The sequence below is a fragment of the Hemiscyllium ocellatum genome, chromosome 39, assembly GCF_020745735.1.
Source record: "Hemiscyllium ocellatum isolate sHemOce1 chromosome 39, sHemOce1.pat.X.cur, whole genome shotgun sequence".
In the NCBI taxonomy this organism is placed as follows: domain Eukaryota; kingdom Metazoa; phylum Chordata; class Chondrichthyes; order Orectolobiformes; family Hemiscylliidae; genus Hemiscyllium; species Hemiscyllium ocellatum.
Genome location: NC_083439.1, coordinates 30,660,938 through 30,684,035, shown reverse-complemented (window position 1 = coordinate 30,684,035; position 23,098 = coordinate 30,660,938). Strand labels below are relative to the sequence as shown.

Below are 23,098 nucleotides of genomic sequence, written 5' to 3'. Positions count from 1 at the left end.
TGAATTCAATGTTCTAAATTGACAATTTGCCGAAATGTACAGAGCAGTAAAGGTTTATGTCAGTTTTCAGTAATGTGCTGGATTCATTCAAAGTTCCTAAAACATTGACCCCTCTATAAAAACATATATTTAAAAAAAACCCTGGAATTGCAACATGTGATTGTGGGATTGTGTCGCGATGTTTCACAAATGGAGACCAATCAGCCCATGATATTTCTGCTGACAGCCTGAAAGATCCTTTCTACTGTTCCTTTCTTCTGTGCAATTGTAAAAAAAAGTTATCTTTTTAAAGGCTAATGTGAGCCCTGTTTTCCATTTTAGTGTGGTCTTCTTTACCCCTGTAGCACTCAATGTAAACAAAATCTCTAAACATGTTCTTTCATCCGTGGTAGGATATTCTTAAATTTGTGTCCTTACAGTGCTGGTTCACCAAATGAAAAAAATCTTTCCCCAAGTTATCCAACCGAAATCTCTTATGTTTTCAATCACTTTTTACAATCTTCACCTTCTTTGCTCCAGTGAACATGAGCCCCATCATCCTGAGTCTTCTTTAGCATGAGTGAACGTCCATGTTTTGGGGATTATTTTTATAAACTACATCTACATAGCTTCACATCATTACCAAAGTAGTGTTTCCTAAATTGGACCTGGCCTGTTCCCTGTGGTTGATCGGGAATAAATATTTTAAAAGACATTGATCATCATCTTTGAAGCAAGTCAAGGGAGCTCCTGTTAGATTGTACTGAAACTGCAGGAATACACTACTTTATGTATAGAGTCCGAACCAGTGCAGAAATGGCCATTTGGCCTATTGAGTCTGTATCGACCCTCTGAAGAGCATCATATCCCTGTAACCCCATAGGGGGTTTTTACCAAAGCTAACCCACACATCCATGGACACGACAGGACAACATCTTAATCTACACATCTTTGGACTGGGGGAGGAAACCAGAGATGTAGGGAGAACATGCAAGCTCCCCCATGGTCACCCAAGCCTGGAATTGAACCCTGGTCCCTGGTGCTGTGAGATGGCCGAGCTAACCACTCAGCCATCATGCTGCCTATGGTATAGGGAACACGTAGAGCTAGAGCATTGATGCATAAGTTTCTTTTATAGTGCTTTACTCCAGAATGTGATGATATCGCCATCATTGTGTGATGTAACACAGGACATCATTCTAGACATACTGAATACCGGTTCTTTGCAGCATCAGTCTCAAGCTACTGGGGGGCACCTTTCCTTTTTGACTCTGCAAATGTACTGTGGTAAATGTTCATGCCTGGATTCTGGCAGCAGTAAAACGGCCCCAGAAATACAGTAACCGGGTGTGAAAGTAAATGAACTGGTTCCTGGATTGAGGTTAGATGCTAGTTTACAGAAGGATAAGCACTAAGCGATAATTTGACTTTGCTTCCATATAAGTTGAGTTCAGTAGAAGAGAGTTGTGCTGGGCACTGAAACTAACTGCTTTTACATAGAAAGTAACCACAAATAAGTACAACTTTAATGTTCTATCATGGGATGTGAGCATCATTGTTTGGCCCATTATATGTTCCTTGGCCCTAATTCGCCCGGAGAAAATAGTGGTGAACTGCTTTCTTGAACTAATGCAACCTTGTGTGGTGCAGGAATACTGATGGTGGTGTCAGGAATTCCAGGATTCTGACCCAGTGATGCTGAAAAGCAGCGATATTATTCCACCTCCGAATGTTGTGTGGCGTGAAAGGGAACTTTCAGGTTTGGTGCTTCAATGCCCATGCTGCCTTTGCTCTTCTAGGTGGTGGAAGTTTGTCGGACAATGCTATCACCTTTTTAAAGAGGTTGTTTTGTCCTGTTTTCATTTTCAAAGAGAGGTTGTATGGCAGAGGTGCAGAGCTGGTTAGTTGTATAAACAGCACGAGTGGCCTTGCCCATGCAGCTTGAATGGGTGTGTCCAGCTCTCACAGATAAGGATTTCTGGGTAGCATCAGATCTTTTGGGGTCTCAAGAGAGTTGGAAGCTTCAGTGAATATCTCCTGGCTGCTACTCTCTCTGAATTTTCTCTTGATGTTGTCCTTCTGGATTGGAGCACTGCATGTGAGAATCTGCTTCTGAATTTTTCTTTTTTGCCAAGGGGTTTGTTTCTGGGATGTTATTGTATTGGAATAATCTGTAATATGTACTGTATCTACGCTGCTAAGTTTCCAGTAGAGTTAAGTTATTCTACATTTCTCTTTCTTTGGTTGTATTTTAATGACAGTGTTTAAATAAATTGTGTTTTGCTTAATTTTGATTAGTTTGACCAGCCACATTGCGTTGGGAACACACACTTTACAAATTGCTTTTAAAATAAGAAAAAGTTAAGGTTGAAGATACCTTCTAAAAATCCCTTGAGAGGGGGTATTTGGAACATTTGGAAGGTGCTATCAAAGGAGTCTTAGTGAGTTATAATAGTGCGTCTTGTTGATGGTACACACTGCTATTACTGGGTATTGGTGGTGAAGGCAGTTAAGGTTTAGAGGGAGTGGATGTGGTGCCACTCAAGTGGGCTGCTTTGTTCTGGATGGTGTCAAAATTCCTGATTGTTGTTGGAATTGCACCCATCCAGGCGAGCGGAGAGTATTCCATCACACTCCTGACTTGTGCCTTGTTGATCTTGGATAGGTTTTATAATGTATATAGCTGAAAAACCAGGAAAGCTTTGCAACTTGGAAAACACAAATGGTGTGCACTTTTAGCTGCAAAAGGCAGTGTTGCTTTTCAAAGGAGTGCGAGAGGATACTGAGACAGAATCTTTGATTAGATTCCCTACAGTGTGGAAACAGACCATTTGGTCTAACAAGTCTACACTGACCCTCCAAAGAGTAACCCACCCAGACCTATTTCTCCTAATGTACCTCACACTACGGGCACTTTAGCATGGTTAATTCACCTGACTTGCACATCTTTGGACCATGGGAGGAAGCCCACACAGACACAGGGAGAACATGCAAACTCCAAACAGACAGTCACCTGAGGCTAGAATTGAACCTGGGTCCCTGGCACTGTGCGGCAGTAGTGCTAACCAATGAGCCACCATGTTACCCTTTAAAGAAATTCTGATTGAGCTGCAGTTTGTCACAAAGCTCTAAGTGCGAGGGAAACTAGAGACATCCAGAGTCTGTGAGCTGGAAAGATCACTTTCTGCCTCCACTCAGTCTTTGGGTGAAATTGCAGAAAACCTTAGAAGGAATTTTAACAAGGAAATATGTTGGTTCACCAGAAGTGAAGAACAACCATCGCTTTCCAGACAACAGTGTGGCATCTTTACTTAAATCAGAAAGAGTTGTGACAGACAATCTAACCTGCTTTTGACTTTGGGTCTTCAGAATTTCTCAGCCTATTGTTTTTCCCACTCATAATACCTGGGTCAAACCATCCCTCGCTTGTCTGCCTCCATTGTGAATGAGTTTGTGTGTGTATTTTGGGGTTATAAGAGAGTTATGCAGGAGAAGATTCATAATCCTTTCTATTTCTGCCATTTGTTAAAATGAAGTGTGCTTCAGATGAAGTCTAGTGTGAATAGCAGTCCATTGGGCAAATTGGTTCTTTTGGTGGTTTAATTAGGTTTTCGTACCATTTTGTGACGACCTGTGCAACAGTGAGACGCAATTATTAGTATAGTCATACAGAAATATACAGCACGGAAACAGACCTTTTGGTCCAACTCGTCCATGCCAACCAGATATCCTAAATTAATCTAGTCCATTTGCCAGCACTTGGCCCATATCCCTATAAACCTTTCCTATTTATATGCCAATCCAGATGCCTTTTAAATGGTGTACCAGCCTCTACCACTTCCTCTGGCACAGTTAAGTCGTGACTTGTATTCATAAAGCTTCATTAACTCCAACTGTGTATGCAATTCTATAAAGAGTTTTGCAGGAACTCTTCTTTGGTAATTATGAGGGATGGTAAAGAAGAATATTTTGTACTTGCTGGTTAAATGGAATGGACTTCTATGGACTGGCGTATTTTAATACCAAAACTGGATCCGAGCTTTGCTGAATGAGATGGGATCCAATCTGATTTCAGAGACCTCTGAAGGACTGACATTAAGTCCTCAATCTAAAGGAAGAATTAAGCAGAGCACTGCAACAACAGAGTGGTCTATTTTGAGGTTATTTACTGCAGTTTAAGTGGAGGATAATTTGAGTACACAGGAAGAATGATTGATAAGTAATATATTGTACACAAATTGTACAATCTAATAGGTTGCCTCAATCAGCTTGTCATTTTTTGCCTTGATGTTACTGAAGAATCAATGAAGAGATGAAGATAGAGGCAATAAAGCAGCCAGTGAAATCTGGCTTTAATTGCAGAAGAAACTGCTTGCACTCTATATGGCGACATCACTTAATTGATGTTTCAGGCAATTTGGATTGAATTGAAATTGGTCTCAGTCATTAAATAATGATCTTGCTGTTCATGTTACTTAGTAACTCATAGTTGCAAGAGTGCAACAATATGCATCAATACAAGAAAATTACCTTCTTTACGTTTCAACTGATTTTTTATTTCTCTTCACCATCTTTTGTTGTACAAACCTATTGATTTCTTATCCTAACAGTCCATCCTGTGTCAGGAAGATATGATGTGCTGCACATTTAAAGTATTAGTGGGTGGCATGGTGCACTGTGGCACAGTGGTTAGCACTGCTGCCTTATAATACCAGAGACCTGGGTTCAATTCCCACCTCAAGCAACTGCCTGTGTGGGGTTTGCATGTTTTCCCCGTGTCTGCATGGGTTTCCTCCTCAGGTTAGGTGAATTGGCCATGCTAAATTGCCTGTACTGTTAGGTGGAGAGGAATGGGTCTGGGTAGGTTGCTCTTTGGAGGGTTGGTGTGGACTCATTGGGCCGAAAGACCTATTTCCACGCTGTAAGTAGTCTAATCTATCATTTAGTTAAACCTTGGTTCAAAGAAACTTTTGGCACTTCCTCAAAATTGGGAGTACACAGAAATCCAGGTGATATTCTACTTAACATATTAATTGGAAGGATTTAAACAAACCAAACTTAACTGAGCATGTCATTCTTATACAGAATGGTTCTTATCTTCTGCTGTTTCTTGTTTTTCTCCCCTCCTGTCTTGCTGTTGGGATAAATCTCTTTTGGTGCCCAAGTGATCACACTTCTTGTGAGAAAGTACATGATAGAGCATGGCACGCGTGTATACACACACACACACACACACGTGCACACACATGCACATGCACGGACACATGCACTCCAGCAGACCCAGACAGTGACTGATTATATTCACTCAGAAAGCTCACCACTAAGCATGACACAGCAGCCAACTGGATTGTCACCCACCCCACTGCTTTAAACATCTTCTTCACAACACAGCCTCTGTCACTCACTTGGCCCGTACACCACCAACTTAGAGTGTAGTAAAACATGCAGCTTTCAGTTGAAAAATTGAGACTAACCAAAATTGCGAGTACAGCATTTTATAACTGAAAAGGGAGATTTCAAACCACAGGCCAAAGTATGATTTTCGAACTGGAAAAATAGGGATATTTAATGTTTTTCATTCTTCCATGGGATTTAGATGTTGCTGACCAGGCCCTTCTTTAATTGGCCTTGATCTGACTGAGTTACGAGGCTATTTCAGAAAGCAGTCATCATGACCCAGTTGAAAAGAGTATGCTGATAATTGAGATGCACTATTCCACAAGCTGTGACAAATGTGTATGAATCCATTAGACCATGAAAATCCATTTAGCTGATTGACTAACTGCAATTCAGAATCTAAAGGTAATACTGAACAAGTTTTGTCATAAACAGAGTAAGTACTTTACTCAAACATTAACAAAATGGCAAAGAAGATTATTAATTACTAAACAATGACTAATAAACCTAAGCTTAGAGCCGTTTCACCCCAATTACACATGCACACATAAATAAAACAAAAGACAAACAATTTAAGACAAATACATTGACAGGGGAAGAAATACAGTCAAGGAAACACACAGTTCTGTATCATCTGTTCAGGCCACAGAAGTGGACTAGACTGTACTCATAATCTTTGTAGAGTGAAGAGCTTCTGAGCAGAGGAGATGACCTGGGGTGTGCAGTGAGAGAGGGACTCAGTGAAATCCTTGAGAGAGAGAGAGACCCTTTCCTGAAGAAGGGCTCATGCCCGAAACGTCGATTCTCCTCCTCCTTGGATGCTGCCTGACCTGCTGCGCTTTTCCAGCAACACGTTTTCAGCTCTGTACTCATATTCCCTTGATTTTTATCAATGATGACACAATGTTGTCTGTAAAGCAATGGATTGTCTTAACTTCATTGGTTGATCAGTTGGACACAGGGTCCTTCCATTTTCTCTATATTTTGACTCTTTTTTTCCAGTGTCTCTGAATATAGTTTCTCTTTCTCTTTCAAAGAGAGTTGAGAGCAACTATATATTGAAAGTGGATGGACAGCTGATATTGCACCTGGTTCCTGGAGGTTTCAGTTTGCATTGCACTCTTAGGGCACTTTTTAAACTGCAGCTAGACCAAATTGACTGGACTGACTGTTCCGAAAATGTAGTTGTCTTATATGCGCCACTGCATGCACTTTCATATTTTAAAATCAATATCTTTTTTTCCAGTTACAGACTACATTCCAAAATAAATAGATGCGGCCTCAACACAGTTCAGGATCAATCAATGCATCATTGGTGCAGAGTCACATGTAGGCCAGACTATCACCTTAAATCAGGGCCTATTTGTTCAGAATCTGTTCACCGTTGGGAACAATGATCCGTTGTTTGTGTATGTCAAGATTTTGAACACCTCCATTGAATCTGTTTTCTGAGGAAAACAGCCCAACTTCTCCAGTCTACCCAGTTGAACATCCAATTATCTGGAGTGTGCAGGCCTTGTTTTAGAATCACCCCTCATCAACATTCAGGTTGCTATGGGAACCAGGAACAGAGACAGTTCTAATTGAAGGGATTGAGAAAACAGAAAACCTGAGCTCAGGGAAAGGAGTATTTGACCATGAAGATCTCGTGTGTAAGATTGTTGACTGAATGTTTGTGGTGATCATGGCTATAGGTTTATGGTGACATAATGCATGTAGTACAGTGACAGTACATTAGGATGGAACAAGTTGTGATTGTTAGACTAGTGTGATTAGATCATTCTCACTATTATGCTTCAAGTCATGAAGTGCAATCACCTCATTTCAGGATGCAATTTGTTAAGGGGAATTTATAATTTGATGTGTCAGAAAATCAAACACACACTCAGGACCTAAGACCCGAAATGAACTCACCGTGTGATTTTGAATCCACTCAGGCATTAAATACATATCCTTTTTTAACATCCTTGTTCTTGACAAAATTCTGTAACATGATCATTAACCTTAAAAGATGATGTGTAATTATTCTGAAGACAGAGCTCTTGACTATTATTTTCAATTAAACTTTTTCATGTGAGCAGACACAGCTATCTGTCACTGATCACATCTGTTACCCAGGCAAAAGTGAGGACTGCAGATGCTGGAAACCAGAGTTTAGATCGGAGTGGTGCTGGAAAAGCACAGCAGGTCAGGCAGCATCTGAGGAGCAGGAAAATCGATGTTTTGGGCAAAAGCCCTTAATTCCTGGTGAATTCCTGCCTGACCTGCTGTGCTTTTCCAGCAACACTCTGATCTAAACATCTGTTACCCAGTTTAACACATACCTTTCATTGCAGTTTATTCTTCATTTTGAGGCGATCACAAAGGTACTGTCCAGTTTCTTCATAAAAGTACAACATAATAAAAGATGCAAAGCACAATCCAGTACTCGATACATATTTTTAAGCTGTAGGATTTGACACTGTGGGATGCAAGCAATTCACTCGTTTGATTCGAACCTGGGATGTGTTCATTGGCAGATGTTTCCAACAAAGCAGCAGTTTAGTTGAGTATTTTTCTCAGGCTGGAGGGAGGTCATTATTAAGACTAAGGTCATTATTAGGACCATTGATCTTTTTGATGTATATTCACGACCTGGGTACACCATCCATAATCTCAAAGATGCCATAAAACCCTGAAGTGTAATAGTCAGTGAGGAGGATTTTGAAGCCTGGTGACGTGGTGCCTCACTGGTGGAAGGAGTGAATGTTGAAGCTGGTGGATGTGGTGTCATTGAAGCAGGCTGCTTTGTCCTTTGTCAGACCTCTTGAGTTTTATTGGAGCTTCGTGCTTTGAGGAATATTCAATCACCCTCTTGACTTATGACCTGGAGATAGAGCATGGGCTTTGGGTTACTTGCTGCTGAATTGCCAGGCCCGTTCTCACATGGGTGGCCTGGTTAAATTTCTGATCAATGGTGACTGCTGGGATGTTTCTGATGGGGAATGTAGTGATTGTAATACTGTATGGTTAGATTCGGTTTTGATGGAGAGAGTCATTGCTTAACACTTTTGTGGCACTAATGTGAATACTGTGCAGGTCTTGCTGCACATGGGCATACACTGCCTCATTATCCGAGAACTTAAAGGTCTGAAATAGTTTATGAATTGCACACTCTTTTCCAATTTAACCACACTTTACAAAACCAGATTAAGATTAAATCCAAGTCCTGGAGGGATAACTGCACAGAGCATGGCAATTGATTGCGTGCAGATCTGTGAATGCCAGTGGCGATGAGACAGTGTGTATTGACTAAACAGGACAGATCTCCCGGTTGTGGTAGATTCAGAGATTGAAGTAGAGAAAGAAAAACAAAACGGAAAGCCAAACAGGAAAAAAAACTTTAAATTACTAAAAGGAAAAGTGAGCTTGTGACACCCTGGGTGTGTAAACTTGATTCAAACAGGTTCTGGGAGAAGGGGACACACCTGGAAAGTTTCAGCCTGCTGATTCTGTTTACGAATTGAGTGTTTGGGATTGTTCCACAGCCTGCATCTCCCAGAAAGACTGAACTTTGCATCAATCTCTGCAGAGCGTTTGGCAGAAAAATCACATCTCTGTACCGGGAGAACTGTGATCTGACTCTCTTCAGTTTGGATTTGGCAGAGAAATGTTCGCCTATTGCACAGAAAGAGGCCATATGGTCCATCTTTCCTGTGCCGACCCTCTTGTCCAATTAGCCCCACTTCCCTGCTCAGCCTGGCTAAAGTCTCGCTTTTTTCTCCATTTCCCTTTGCAACATTAAGAGTCCAATCCACCTCCACTCTTGTCAGACCGCACATTCTAGATCGGCATATCAGTCATGATCCTAACTCCAAAACACCCTCTGAATAAAGAAAACCAGGTTCAAATAGCATTGTGCGATTTGACAGAGCAAGCATCACACCTACTTTGGTGCCCATCTGTTATGTACAGCATGCCTAATCTAGTGTTGCTGCTACTTTCTGGAGTACTACTGCAAGGGATTTGTCAAGGTTTACTCCTTAACCCAGGGACCAGTCAGTGGAACCGTTCCAAGCCCTTTTTCTGTTCAAGTTCACGAGAATTGACTCATTTGTTTGGAGCTGCCAGTTTCTTATTGCTAAAAAAGAAGTAAGACTGTGTCAGAGCAAAGTCACGGAACTTGTGCTGCCAGTTTTCCTTCAGCACTTCACTCAACAACTTGTTCAGGTGATTGTTGCCGTGCCCCTGTGCTATCGTTGAATACACAGCAGGGTGAGATCCACAGAGGGCAGAGATCCACAGAGGGCAGAGATCCACAGTGGGCAGAGATACAGCGCTTTGGGTCAAGATCTGTCCACGTAGGATCGGCCATATTGTGGGATACAGGGCCCATTAGTCACCTCATTGCGAAAACCAGATTGTGGAATCAGCTGAGTGACTGAGATCCAAGTGAGTGGCTATTTACAGAGGTGAGTAAGACATCTATCAGAGACAGCAAATTGCTGAGAGAATTCACTTTGTTCTGTGGTAGTGGTAGCTAGCTGTTCAAATGTTGATGCCTGAGTTCATAACCACTTCTTCAAGCTGATTGTAGTCACTGGGAATGAAAGGACTACTGTGTTGTGAATATTATGTGAATGAATCAAGCAGGAAGTCACAAAGAGAAGGTGATTTACTTTGGCTGGAATTGCAGGAGTGATGTTTATTTCACACGTGCTGAGAAGCAGATCAGTGTCAGTGTTGTAAACAGGAGTTGAGGAAGAGTAAGACCCACATGTGGATAGGAGATACATATGGAAAGCTCAATGAAAAACTGGGCTGTGAATGGAGTGGGTATTTGACTCAATTATACTTACCTGAAAGAGTTGATTACGTGTATAAAAGAGTATGGTGCAGCAGCATGCAGTGAAGTGTGTACAGCGTACTGCGTTCAGCATTCTGCATTGCTGTGTGTACGGCAAATCGCAGTGTGTGATATTGTAGCATAGTGCAGTACATAGTGCAGTATGTATAGTATGTTGCAGTGAGTCTGACATCCTGTGACATGTATCACATTTTGCAGTGTTTATAGTATACAGTGGTGTGTGCAGCATATTGCGATATGTGTGTGTAGTTATAGCGGCGTACACAGCTTATTGCAGTGTATACAGCATGCAATGATGGGTGCAGGTATCCTGCAGTCTGTGCACTCTTGCATTTTTACAACATACTGCAGTATTCACAGCTTATCACAGTGTGTTTTGAATATGCAGCTTATTGCTTCTGTACAGCGTATTGATTAAATTAGATTACTTATAGTGTGGAAACAAGCCCTTCGGCCCCACAAGTCCACACCGACCCTCCGAAGTGCACCCACCCAGACTCATTCCCCTACATTTACCCCTTCACCTACCACTACGGGCAATTTAGCATGGCCAATTTACCTGACCTGCACATCTTTGGACTGTGGGAGGAAACCGGAGCACCCGGAGGAAACCCATGCAGACAAGGGGAGAATGTGCAGACTCCACACAGACAGTCGCCTGAGGCGGTCTCTGGCACTGTGAGGCAGCAATGCTAACCACTGTGTCACCATACCGTCCCCACACGCAACCTATTGCTGTGAGGGTGCACCATAGCAAAGGCATGCAGCATGTTGTGTACAGCGTGCTGTGATGTTTACAGTGCATTGTGGAGTGTGCAGCTTATTTCAGTATACAACTTGTTATGTGCGCAGCATGCTATGGTTTGTATAGCTTATTGCTTTGTGTACAATATATTGCAGTGTGTACAGTATGTGTGTACAGTATATCACATTGTGTACAGCATCCTGTATGCAGCATAATGAAGTGATTTCTGTGTGAAGCATCGTGCAGAGTATACAGCACATTGCAGCGTATGCAGTGTAACCGGTTTGGGCAGCTTCATGCTGTGTTAATATAAAAGTGAATAATCACACACACGTGTGCATGTGTGTATTGTTTAGTGATTGTGTTCATTAATAATAGTTTAGCTGGCTGAACTCAAATCCTTTTGTACAAGAACAGGGCCATTTCTTGTCTATTTTGCATGACAGTTGATGAATTTGTATTAAATTCCTGCACGCACTAGTTTGACATTCATTAATCAATCTAAAAATAAATAGCACACCCAGCACATTGAACCAAGGGAAAAATGCAAATTAAGTAACGTAAAGCTGGCATAATCCAGCTAATTAAAAGGGAGAATTCTAATCAATTATAGACCCTAATGTTTATATTGCTCTGGGAGATCAGAGTTAAGAATCATTGAATTTGGAATAGTCATAGTTAAGGAACAGTCTCGCACTTAGAGATTACTTTTATTCATTCTTGAGTTGTGGGTATTGCTGGTTGTATACAGAGGAACCTCAAATGGGTGGGCACTGTTTCATTTGGATAATTGATTATTCAGATAACTGGTTCAATGACTCTCCTCTCAGAGTTTTCTGCAGTTTCCTTTCTCTTCGCTTTGCCTGCCTTGCTCCCTCTCTCTGTCTCAGGGTTTGTTTCTGAGCGGACACATACTTGTGTGTAAGGGACCTGCAGCATTGCTGAAGCCTCCAACCCCCTCCCCATCAGTACATTGGGATTGAGACAGCACTCGCTAAGTCAGCTCCCCATTCAGAAGATGAGGCAGCAGCACTCCGCATGTGAGTCGCTGCACACCATCCGCCCTCACCCCCATCCCACCTCCCCCGACCCCATCCGCGTCCCCGTCCGCACAGACACCCCTGCTCCTGCCCCAAATCCCGCACCCCCATCTGTCCCCTCCACTCACTGTGTGCGCTCCTGCCTCCCCACCCCCATCCAACCTGGCCGCCTTGTACCCCCCTTACATCCCCACCCCTGTCAGCCCCCATGAGCCCTCCCCCATCCACGCCCCCCCCTCCAGAGCAACTGGACTGGACACCAACAGTAAGACTGTTGCTGCCTTTGAGGGGGTGAGTCTCAAAATAGCACACACACATACACACACGCATACACACACACAACGTTTTACTGCAACTTTTTGACAGGTTCCACCTTTCCCCGGTACATGACAATGTCGGAGAGATTACGTGGGGAAGGGGGTGTGTTCAGGGTAGACATCTGTGTAAAACTCCAGGGAATGTGTGGGGAGGGAGAGAGAGAGTGGGAGGTCAGTCATTAGGAGACGGTGCCTGGGTTCCCATCGATGTCCAGGACTGTTCTCGGCAGCATTTTAGTAAGCCAAATTCACTTTTAATCATTGTAAGCAAAAGGTGTGATCAGTGTTGAAATACTTCTTTGATGTAGTGTTTCTATTGGGACCTCGAGATCTTCCCCAGATAATCTGAAATTCATAAAATTGATATTCGGTTATTTGAAGTTCCTCTGTATTGCACGAACTGCCTTTGAGAGGCAGTCATGAACTTCCAAGTAGGTACACTCACAGTGTTGTTGAAAATGGGTTTCCAGGACTTTGACTCAGTGACCGTGAAGGAGCAGTGATGTAATTTCAAGTCAGAAACTCACAGTTGGTGGTGTTATCATGTATCTGCTGCCCATGATCTTCTCTGCGATAGAGATCACCGGTTTGGAAGGTGCTGACAAAGAAATTTTGGTGAATTGCTGCAGTGCTTCTTGTAGATGGGACACACTGCTGCTATTGTGCATTGGTGGTGGAGGGAGTGAATGTTGACGTTATTGATGGCATGCCAGTCACGTGCACTGCTATGTGCTGGATGATGCCAAATATCACAACCTGGCATTTATTTGGCTTGAATGTTACTTGTTACTTATCAAACCTCAATGTTATCCAGGCCTTGCTGTATATGGATATAGAGTGGTTTTCACCTCTACAACATCACAACTGTTCCACATGTTATCATGCTTCATACTTAGAACCTCTTTTGCATTTTCTATCTTCGAGTAAAAAATGAGGTCTGCAGATGCTGGAGATCACAGCTGCAAATGTGTTGCTGGTCAAAGCACAGCAGGCCAGGCAGCATCTCAGGAATAGAGAATTCGACGTTTCGAGCATAAGCCGGCTTCTGCTCGAAACGTCGAATTCTCTATTCCTGAGATGCTGCCTGGCCTGCTGTGCTTTGACCAGCAACACATTTGCAGCTGCATTTTCTATCTGACTTGCATTTTCTTTGGGTAACTTGATTTTATTTTGGAGTACCAAAAGTTTTAATTTTCTCAGGTGTCTCTGACTATCCAATTTGCCAGGAGTGCTGTTGAAGATGACCAGTTCCGCTCCACTTAGGGAAATCCCTGCTTGCTGTTGAACTAATCCTTGAAACATCTGCATGGCCCCAATTCTGATAGAAGCCTCCACACGAGCTGCATGTTGCCCAGGCCTCATGCAGCACGAGATGGAACAGATCTGAATGATAATATCTCTTAGAGAGCTAAAAGGAGCAGGAGTTAAGCTGCAGGGACCTGTCTAACAGGCTTCCATCAATTACATACAACTGTGCTACACTGCACGAGTTGCATGCTGTTTGTGCAGCTGCTGGATGCATTGGAGATGTCTTGCTGCATCCACTGTGAGCTCCCCTTCACAGTGATGTGTGTTGGAAAGCGAGGAACACGCAACCTCAATGTGATTGAACTAACAGCTTTTAGTTTTGGTGTTTGGTTCATCTTGTATATGAGTCTCATTGATGGTTGCTGTAACTCCCTGAACACATGCTTTGTATTTCTAAAATTGCAAACATTGGTTGGAATCTTGTGTACCCCCTCCCCCTCTCAATGGTGGGTTTGATGGGATTTAATCAGGCAGGAAGGTAGATCTTCCTACTGCCAACTGAAGTCCATAAGCGGACAATTGATACCCACTTCAGGGCTTCTGCCCACTATTATTTGGTACTAGCCCCTTGTTGCAAGTTGAGGGGGAGTGGTGGCGGGGGTCAAAACCTTGTCATCTTTGCTTGCAGGCTCCAAGAAGTTTGGGGAGGGGGAGCTGGTCAGAGGAACTCAGTGTCTCATCATAGTATCCCTACAGTGTGGTGCAGGCCAATCGGCCCATTAACTGACCGTCTGAAAAGCATCCCATCCAGACTCAACCCATCCCTGTAACACTGCATTTCCCATGGCCAATCCACCTAACCTGCACATCTTTGGACTGTAGGAAGAAACCGGACAACTCAGAAAACCCAGACACTGGGAGAGCGTGCAAACTCCACACAGACAGTCGCCCAGGACAGGAATTGAACCTGGGTCTCTGGCGCTGTGAGACAGCAGTGCTAACCACAGAGTCACTGTGCCACCTCAAGTCAGGAGGTGGTGGGCTGGCTGGGAACTGAGCCCCACACTTGCTGCTGATCCTTCCACTCACCCTGTGCCCCCGCCCCACCCCACCCCACCCCACACCTCCCTTCTTGCCATCACTCACCTGTGGCCTGGAGCCATTGTTGATCTTCAACTGTGGGTGCATGCCATACCAGAAGTGGCCACTACCTGTTTGGTGGCACTGCTCAGTACTCTGGTGGACTGGCGTCTGTAAGTGGATGGGAGCTCGGGTTCCACGGGATCCTTGACCCTGAGGGAAGAAACCTCCCCCCTCCCCTCCCCACCACCACCCCAAGCCCTCTCTCTTGTAGAGTACCTGAGAGCTACAAGATGCAGCAGGTCTTATCAAAAAAAGGGGCATGGAGCTCTCCAGCAGCCAAGATACCCACATCACCCTTACAAGATTCTGTCCATTAAATTGTTTTACTTGATAGAGCAGATGAATGCAAGGCTGAGGAGCTGGTGTATGAGAGAAGGATTCACATTTTTGGATCATTAGAATCTCTTTTGGGGCAGAAGTGACCTGTACAAGAAGGACGGTTTGCACCTAAATTGGAAGGGGACTAATATATTGGCAGGGAAATTTGCTAGACCTACTTGGGAGGATTTAAACTAGTAAGGTAGGGGATGGGACCCGGGGAGATAGTGAGGAAAGAGATCGATCTGAGACGGGTACATCTGAGAACAGAAGTGAGTCAAACAGTCAGGGCAGGCAGGGACAAGGTAGGACTAATAAATGGGACTGCATTTATTTCAATGTAAGAGACCCAGAGGGGAAGGCAGATGAACTCAGGGCATGGTTAGGAACATGGGACTGGGATATCATAGCAATTACAGAAACATGGCTCAGGGATGGACAGGGCTGGCAGCTTAATGTTCCAGGATACAAATGCTACAGGAAGGATAGAAAGGGAGGCAAGAGAGAAGGGGGAGTGGCATTTTTGATAAGGGATAGCATTACAGCTGTGTTGAGGGAGGATATTCCTGGAAATACATCCAGTGAAGTTATTTGGGTGGAACTGGGAAATAAGAAAGGGATGATCACCTTATTGGGATTGTATTATAGACCCCCCCAGTAGTCAGAGGGAAATTGAGAAACAAAGTTGTAAGGAGATCTCGTCTATCTGTAAGAATAATAGGGTAGTTATGGTAGGGGATTTTAACTTTCCAAACATCGACTGGGACTGCCATAGTGTTAAAGGTTTAGATGGAGAGGAATTTCTTAAGTGTGTACAAGACAATTTTCTGATTCAGTATGTGGATGTACCTACTAGAGAAGGTGCAAAACTTGACCTACCCTTGGGAAATAAGGCAGGGCAGGTGACTGAGGTGTCAGTGGGGGAGCACTTTGGGGCCAGTGACCATAATTCTATTCGTTTTAAAATAGTGATGGAAAAGGATAGACCAGATCTAAAAGTTGAAGTTCTAAATTGGAGAAAGGCCAATTTTGACAGTATTAGGCAAGAACTTTCGAAAGCTGATTGGAGGCAAATGTTCACAGGTAAAGGGACGGCTGGAAAATGGGAAGCCTTCAGAAATGAGATAACAAGAGTCCAGAGAAAGTATATTCCTGTCAGGATGAAAGGGAAGGTTATAAGGTATAGGGAATGCTGGATGACGAAAGAAATTGAGGGTTTGGTTAAGAAAAGGAAGGAAGCATATGCCAGGTATAGACAGGATAGATCGAGTGAATCCTTAGAGTATAAAGAAAGTAGGAGTATAGTTAAGAGGGAAATCTGGAGGGCAAAACGGGTCATGAGATAATGTTGGCAAATAGAATTAAGGAGAATCCAAAGGGTTTTTACAAATATATTAAGGACAAAAGTGTAACTAGGGAGAGAATTGGGCCCCTCAAAGATCAGCAAGGCCGCCTTTGTGTGGAACCACAGAAAATGGGAAAGATACTAAATGAATATTTTGCATCAGTATTTACTGTGGAAAAGGATATGGAAGATATAGACAATAAGGAAATAGATGGCGACATCTTGCAAAATGTCCAGATTACAGAGGAGAAAGTGCTGGATGCCTTGAAACGGTTAAAGGTGGATAAATCCCCAGGACCTGATCAGGTGTACCCGAGAACTCTGTGGGAAGCTAGAGAAGTGTTTACTGGGCCTCTTGCTGAGATATTTGTATCAATAGTCACAGGTGAGGTGCCGGAAGACTGGAGGTTGGCTAATGTGGTGCCACTGTTTAAGAAGTGGCAAAGACAAGCCCAGGGAACTATAGACCAGTGAGCCTGACCTCAGTGGTGGGCAAGTTGTTGGAGGGAATCCTGAGGGACAGGATGTACATGTATTTGGAAAGGCAAGGACTGATTCGGGATAGTCAACATGGCTTTGTGTGTGGGAAATCATTTCTCACAAACTTGATTGAGTTTTTTGAAGAAGTAACAAAGAAGATTGATGCGGGCAGAGCAGTAGATGTGATCTAGATGGACTTCAGTAAGGCATTCGACAAGGTTCCCAATGGGAGACTGATTAGCAAGGTTAGATCTCATGGAATACATGGAGAACTAGCCATTTGGATACAGCACTGGCTCAAAGATAGAAGACAGAGGGTGGTGGTGGAGGGTTGTTTTTCACACTGGAGGCCTGTGACCAGTGGAGTGCCACAAGGATCGGCGCTGGGCCCTCTACTTTTTGTCACTTACATAAATGATTTGGATGCAAGCATAAGAGGTACAGTTAGTAAGTTTGCAGATGACACCAAAATTTGAGGTGCAGTGGACAGCGAAGAGAGTTACCTCAGATTACAACAGGATCTGGACCAGATGGGCCAATGGGCTGAGAAGTGGCAGATGGAGTTTAATTCAGATAAATGCGGGGTGCTGCATTTTGGGAAAAAAAATCTTAGCAGGACTTATACACTTAATGGTAAGGTCTTAGGGAGTGTTGCTGAACAAAGAGACCTTGGAATGCAGGTTCATAGCTCCTTGAAAGTGGAGTCGCAGGTAAATAAGATAATGAAGGCGGCGTTTGGTATGCTTTCCTTTATTGGTCAGAGTATTGAGTACAGGAGTTGGGAGGTCATGTTGCGGCTGTACAGGACATTGGTTAGACCACTGTTGGAATATTGCGTGCAGTTCTGGTCTCCTTCCTATCGGAAAGATGTTGTGAAACATGAAAGGGTTCAGAAAAGATTTACAAGGATGTTGTCAGGGTTGGAGGATTTGAGCTACAGGGAGAGGCTGAACAGGCTGGGGCTGTTTTCTCTGGAGCGTCGGAGGCTGAGGGGTGACATTAAAGAGGTTTACAAAAGTATGAGGGGCATAGATAGGTTAAATAAACAAAGTCTTTTCCCTGGGGTCGGGGAGTCCAGAACTAGAAGGCATAGGTTTGGGGTGAGAGGGAAAAGATATAAAAGAGACCCAAGGGGCAACTTTTTCACACAAAGGGTGATATGTGTATGCCAGAGGATGTGGTGGAGGCTGGTACAATTGCAACATTTAAGAGGCAATTGGATGGGTATATGAATAGGAAGGGTTTGGTGGGATATGGGCCGGGTGTTGGCAGGTGGGACTAGATTGGGTTGGGATTTCTGGTCAGCATGGACTGGTTGGACCGAAGGGTCTGTTTCCATGCTGTACACCTCCATGACTTCATGACTAAGTGAGTCTACAACAACAATTTGCATTTATATTTCTTGTTTAATGCGGCTCAGAAGGGGCATCCGAGGAGTATAATTGAAATTTGACACGAAGCCACCTTGGGAGATACCAGGACAGATGAAGACACTGGTTTTGAGAAAAAGCACTGCAAAGAGAGTAAATCCAAGGGCAGCATCCGATGATGGGGCAGTGGAAATCAGGAATGGGCCGGAACCGAAGCAGCAGACGGTCATAGAATTCGATGTGGTTTTGGGAATGAAGAGGAGTGAGACCATTGAAGTATTTGGAAATAAAGAGGGAAGTTTAAAATTGAGATTTTACTGGACCAGTGCCATTGTAAATCAGTGAGTACAAGGGAGTGATGGGTGAATGGGGCTTGGTGACAGGATACTGCAGAGTTCAGAATGTTTACAGACGGCAGTGGATGGGAGGTTGGCTTGGAATATTTTAGAATAGTGGAGAGATGCATCTGACAATTTTAGCAGCAGAGGGACTGAAGCAGAGCTGGGCGTTGCTACAGAGATGGAAATAGATGGTCTTAATGAGGCAGAGAACATGGGATTGGAAATTCAATTCTGTGTCAGGTTGAAGTACAATATTGGGAATAGTTTGAATCCAGCCGTGGGAAGTGGCTGGGGAGAGTGATAGCATCTATAGCCAGAATCGTGGACAGTGGCTTTGATAGTGGAAGGACTTGCTAGTTGAGCAGCATAAGTCAAGCAGATAAGAAGTGGAGGAGCATAGGGAAATGGAGCAGGGGTCAAACTGAGTGTCAACTGATGTGTTTTCAGATGATGCTGTCAGAATGCAGTCAAGTGCGAGGAGAGAACACCAGATGGACAACAGGTGTTGTGGTGTGGGAGCCCTAAGAAAACACATCCCACTTGATTCTCCAGCTATGCCTGGATGGAAGTAGGAGGAGCCAGTCCCACACAGTGAGGCATTGAGGGAGGATGGTGGAGTGATAGATCTCTGTAAGAGATTGCATACTTCTGAGAAAGAAACACGTTGTTCATTTTGCTTTATCAGGACAAATGCAAGAGTGCCAAAGTTCAAAGAATCACAACAACTGACACTCCCTGGAGTTTGGATTGCTCTGATTGTTTGAAATGCCTTGCCTTGTCATCCAGTTGGGTGGGACCATGCTCTCCTGGTTCCACTTTTATCCATCCAGTTAACTGACGAGAATCTGGTGCAATGGTTTCTCTTCCTACTCACACATTGTCTCACAACTTCCTTTTGTCTCACAATCACCAGAGGAAAAGGTTGACTCTTCCACCCAACCAGCATTTTTCTCCTGTGAGAGAAATTGTTCCAATCGTGTGAAACATGGCATTCTTGCATTTGACTCGTTGAAATTTGGCAAGGTTCAGTGTAATATGTAACTTTCTAGCAATATTCAAATGTGGTGCTAGTGCTAGCAAGCATCAGAAAACAGTACAGCAAGCTTTGTTTCATAACAGCATCTTATGTTATGAATCAGAGAAAGTGAGGACTACAGATATTGGAGATTAGAGTCGCAAGTGTGGTGCTGGAAAAGCACAGCGGGTCAGGTAGCATCCGAGGAGCAGAAGAATCGACGTTTCATCAGGAAAGCCCTTCATCAGGAATGAGGTTGGGAGCCGAGGGGGTGGAGAGAGATTAATGGAAGGGGGGTGGGGCTGGGGAGTGCAATAGGTGGGTGGAGGTGGAGGTAAAGGTGATAGGTCGGAGAGGAGGGTGGGGTGGATAGGTGGGAAGGAAGTTTGACAGGTCATGAGGGTGGTGTTGAGTTGGGAGGTTGGAACTTGGATAAGGTGGGGGGAAGGGAAATTGGCATTCTCAATAAACAGGCAAAAAATGTATACCTCACAAAGTTTACTGTCCAATTATTATAGATTTTTCATTTATTTACCTCAATGTAAATATACTTGTTCATTCGAATGGCCACATGAAAATCAACAGTTGATTCAATTCTGAGTCAATTTCTCCTCAAATGACGCAATCTACAGCAATGTCCGAGTGGTCAGTTGTGAGTGTGAGTGAGAAGGCTGTCTGTTGGTAAGTTTTATTTAAGGCAAGGTTGCAATATTATTGAAATGCTTTATGCTACAAGTAAAGTATAAAAATGATGTATATACCCCATACATTGTATTTTTCTTAATTAGTGTGCGTTTTCACATTGATTATGTGGATCTCTTGATAATCTGGAATATTTGATCAACCAGCAAACTCCTAGTCCTGTATGTGCTGGTTAGTAAAAGGTTTGCCGTGTTGAAATCTGGCTGTAATCTCTGAGCAGCTTCAACAACATTCATTCAATCCATACCTTGATATTTAAATCATTTTACTTCTGCAGTCATTGATTCACTTCTAACAAAAACAGAAATTGCTGGAAATTTTCCGCGGGTGCAGCGTCTTTGGAGAGAAATCAGAGATAACGTTTCAGGTCGAGTGCCCCTTCATCAGAACAGTCAATTCTAACTTGTCCTCGTTTACTCTTTGTGTTACAGATCCAGCTTTCAAGAAATAGGGAACATGTTTGGATTCACTTTGGCTTGCAGGAACCAATTTGGAGAATCATCGCTGTTCTGCTAAGTAAGCAGCATCCATTGCAGCCCTCTGATATCTCAGCAGTGCTGCTGAAGACTGTGTAACTTAATCAGTGGATTATAAACCAATTCTGAACCTTTGAGGACAAGACGACGGAAGCATTCTTTCAATAAGATCTACCTCGAAGTGCATTGCCACCATGACCCTGGACTTTCTGAGTTACCTGTTGCTAGCAGCAAGTACTTTATGTACAATTGGATTTACTCAGTCCCTTTCTAAGGAGGATGATGTTGTTCCAAGGATTGTTTTCGATTACAGTAAGTACATCTGCTCCAGATAGTGAAGTGTGGTAATGTGATGTACCAGTTAATTGCTGTGTGCAATCTGGAGAAGACGATGCTGCCTTGTTTATTCAGTAGCTCGCTTAGCTTCCTTCAGTGCCATCCTGTACAATGACTTGGAAGTGCTGATGTTGGACGGGGTGGGGACAAAGTTAAAATTCACACAACACCGGGTTATGGTCCAACAGGTTTAGTTGGAAGCACTAGCTTTCGGAACGCTGCTCCTTCATCAGGTGGTTGTCCATCTGATGAAGGAGCAGGGCTCTGAAAGCTAGTGCTTCCAAACAGACCTGTTGGACTATAATCTGGTGTTGTGTAATCCTGCAGACTTGGGTGCAAAGAGACAAGAGAAAGAGTGGTGGCATAAGCATAATGTCATTGGATTACTGACCTGGAAAGGTCAGGGTTACACTCTGGGGATATGGGTTCAAGTCTCACCGCAGCTGTTGGAATTTAGATTCAACTAAAACATCTGGAATTGAAAGCTAGACTCAGCAGTGGTAACCATATTAGTTATCATTTCTCATGCTAACAATCCATTCTTCAGGGAAGGAAATCTGTTGTTCTTAGCTGGTCTGACCTACATGGGACTCCAGACCCAAAGCAATGTGGTTGACTCTGAAATGGCTGAGCAAGCTTCTCAGTTCAAGGCCAGTTAGAGATATGGAGTAAATACCAATAAAACCCACATCCTGTGAAACAAGCTTTTAAAAACCTTGACATGTATTACTTGGGCCAATTGGCCTGTTTCTAAGCCATCTCCCAAATCAGTTCCTCTGGCCTGCTTTATTTAAATTGGCCACTTCTCTACTTTTCACATGAGGTCAGTTGCGAGTAAGGTTGAGAGGAAAAAGGGAAAGCACGTGCCAACGTAAACGCTGCGCCCAAAGAATTGTTAACTATTTCTCTTTCCCCTCAATCTCTGCAGTCTCCACACCTCTTGCTTGACACACATTAGTGAACGGAAGATTAACATTGGTCAGCTTGCTCTTTGTATGTGCAGCTGGAGCTCATTATTACAGGATTCATGGGAGATCGATCTTCCAGTTGTGACTTGGCTTCATACTCTGATCAAAGTAGTGAAACACTTGGGAAGCCGGCTTCCCCAGGCCTTCAGTAATGAGCATTCATGCTACACTGCTCTACAGAACAAATTAAAGTTCTGTACACATTAATCTATAGGGCTACCAAATGCTTTCTAAATCATCTCGATCCATTAGGGTGATCATTCTTAGTGAGTTTGGTGCATTTATTGACCAATTTGTGTCTGCCGGAGAATTCTGCAGCTTTAATCAATAATTGTTTGTAGTCAGGTCGAAGCTGCCAATTACCAGTTCAGTTTCAGTGTTATTTAGCTTTGCTTATTTTGTATGAAATTAAAAGGTGGAAATTTGTTGACTAGCGCTATCAAATAGACCTGGTGTTGCCCTCTCCATCCGTCAGCCAATACCACCCGAGTCCAATAGAAGTGGCATTTTTGGTGCATGCCCCAGGATGCCAAGTGATATTGGCTGTTTAGTGTTCCTATCGAAAGCTCCAATAAGTCCACACTGAGGGCACACTTGGCATTTTTGCAACTGCATTGACTGCATTTTAGCTTCTTCATATCATCACAACTGATCGATGATCTGTTCAATTAAACGTTTATTGTCATTTTCTGAGCATAGGCAGTGGAGACATGGAAACATAGAAACATAGTCAGTGGGAGCAGGAGTAGGCCATTCGGCCCTTCGAGCCTGCACCACCATTTAACACGATACTGGCTGATCATGCAATCTCAGTATCCCATTCCCACCCCCTCCCTGTACCCCTTCATCTGTTTAGCTACAAGGGCCATGTCCAGCTCCCTCTTGAATCAATCTAATGAACTGGCCCCAACAGCTTCCTGTGGGAGAGAATTCCACAAGTTCACGACTCGCTGGGTGAAGAAATTATTCTTCATCTTGGTCCTGAATTCTTAGACTCTGACCCCTTGTTCAGGAACTCTCCAACATTGGGAC

General features: G+C 43.5%; 1 protein-coding gene across 17 annotated transcripts in view; it reads left to right on the top strand.

Moving 5' to 3' along the window:
* sema4ba (sema domain, immunoglobulin domain (Ig), transmembrane domain (TM) and short cytoplasmic domain, (semaphorin) 4Ba) overlaps positions 1–23,098 on the top strand; it is a 476,044-nt gene that overhangs the window by 337,391 nt on the left and 115,555 nt on the right. For 16 of the 17 annotated variants that reach the window (XM_060853315.1, XM_060853318.1, XM_060853319.1 and 13 more), the window contains one exon: positions 20,718–21,074. In XM_060853315.1, the coding sequence (XP_060709298.1) occupies positions 20,957–21,074 (118 nt within the window). In that variant the 5' untranslated portion in view covers positions 20,718–20,956. Of the gene's footprint in view, positions 1–9,809; positions 9,828–20,717; positions 21,075–23,098 lie in introns of those variants that run through there. The other variant, XM_060853326.1, reaches the window with a different exon arrangement.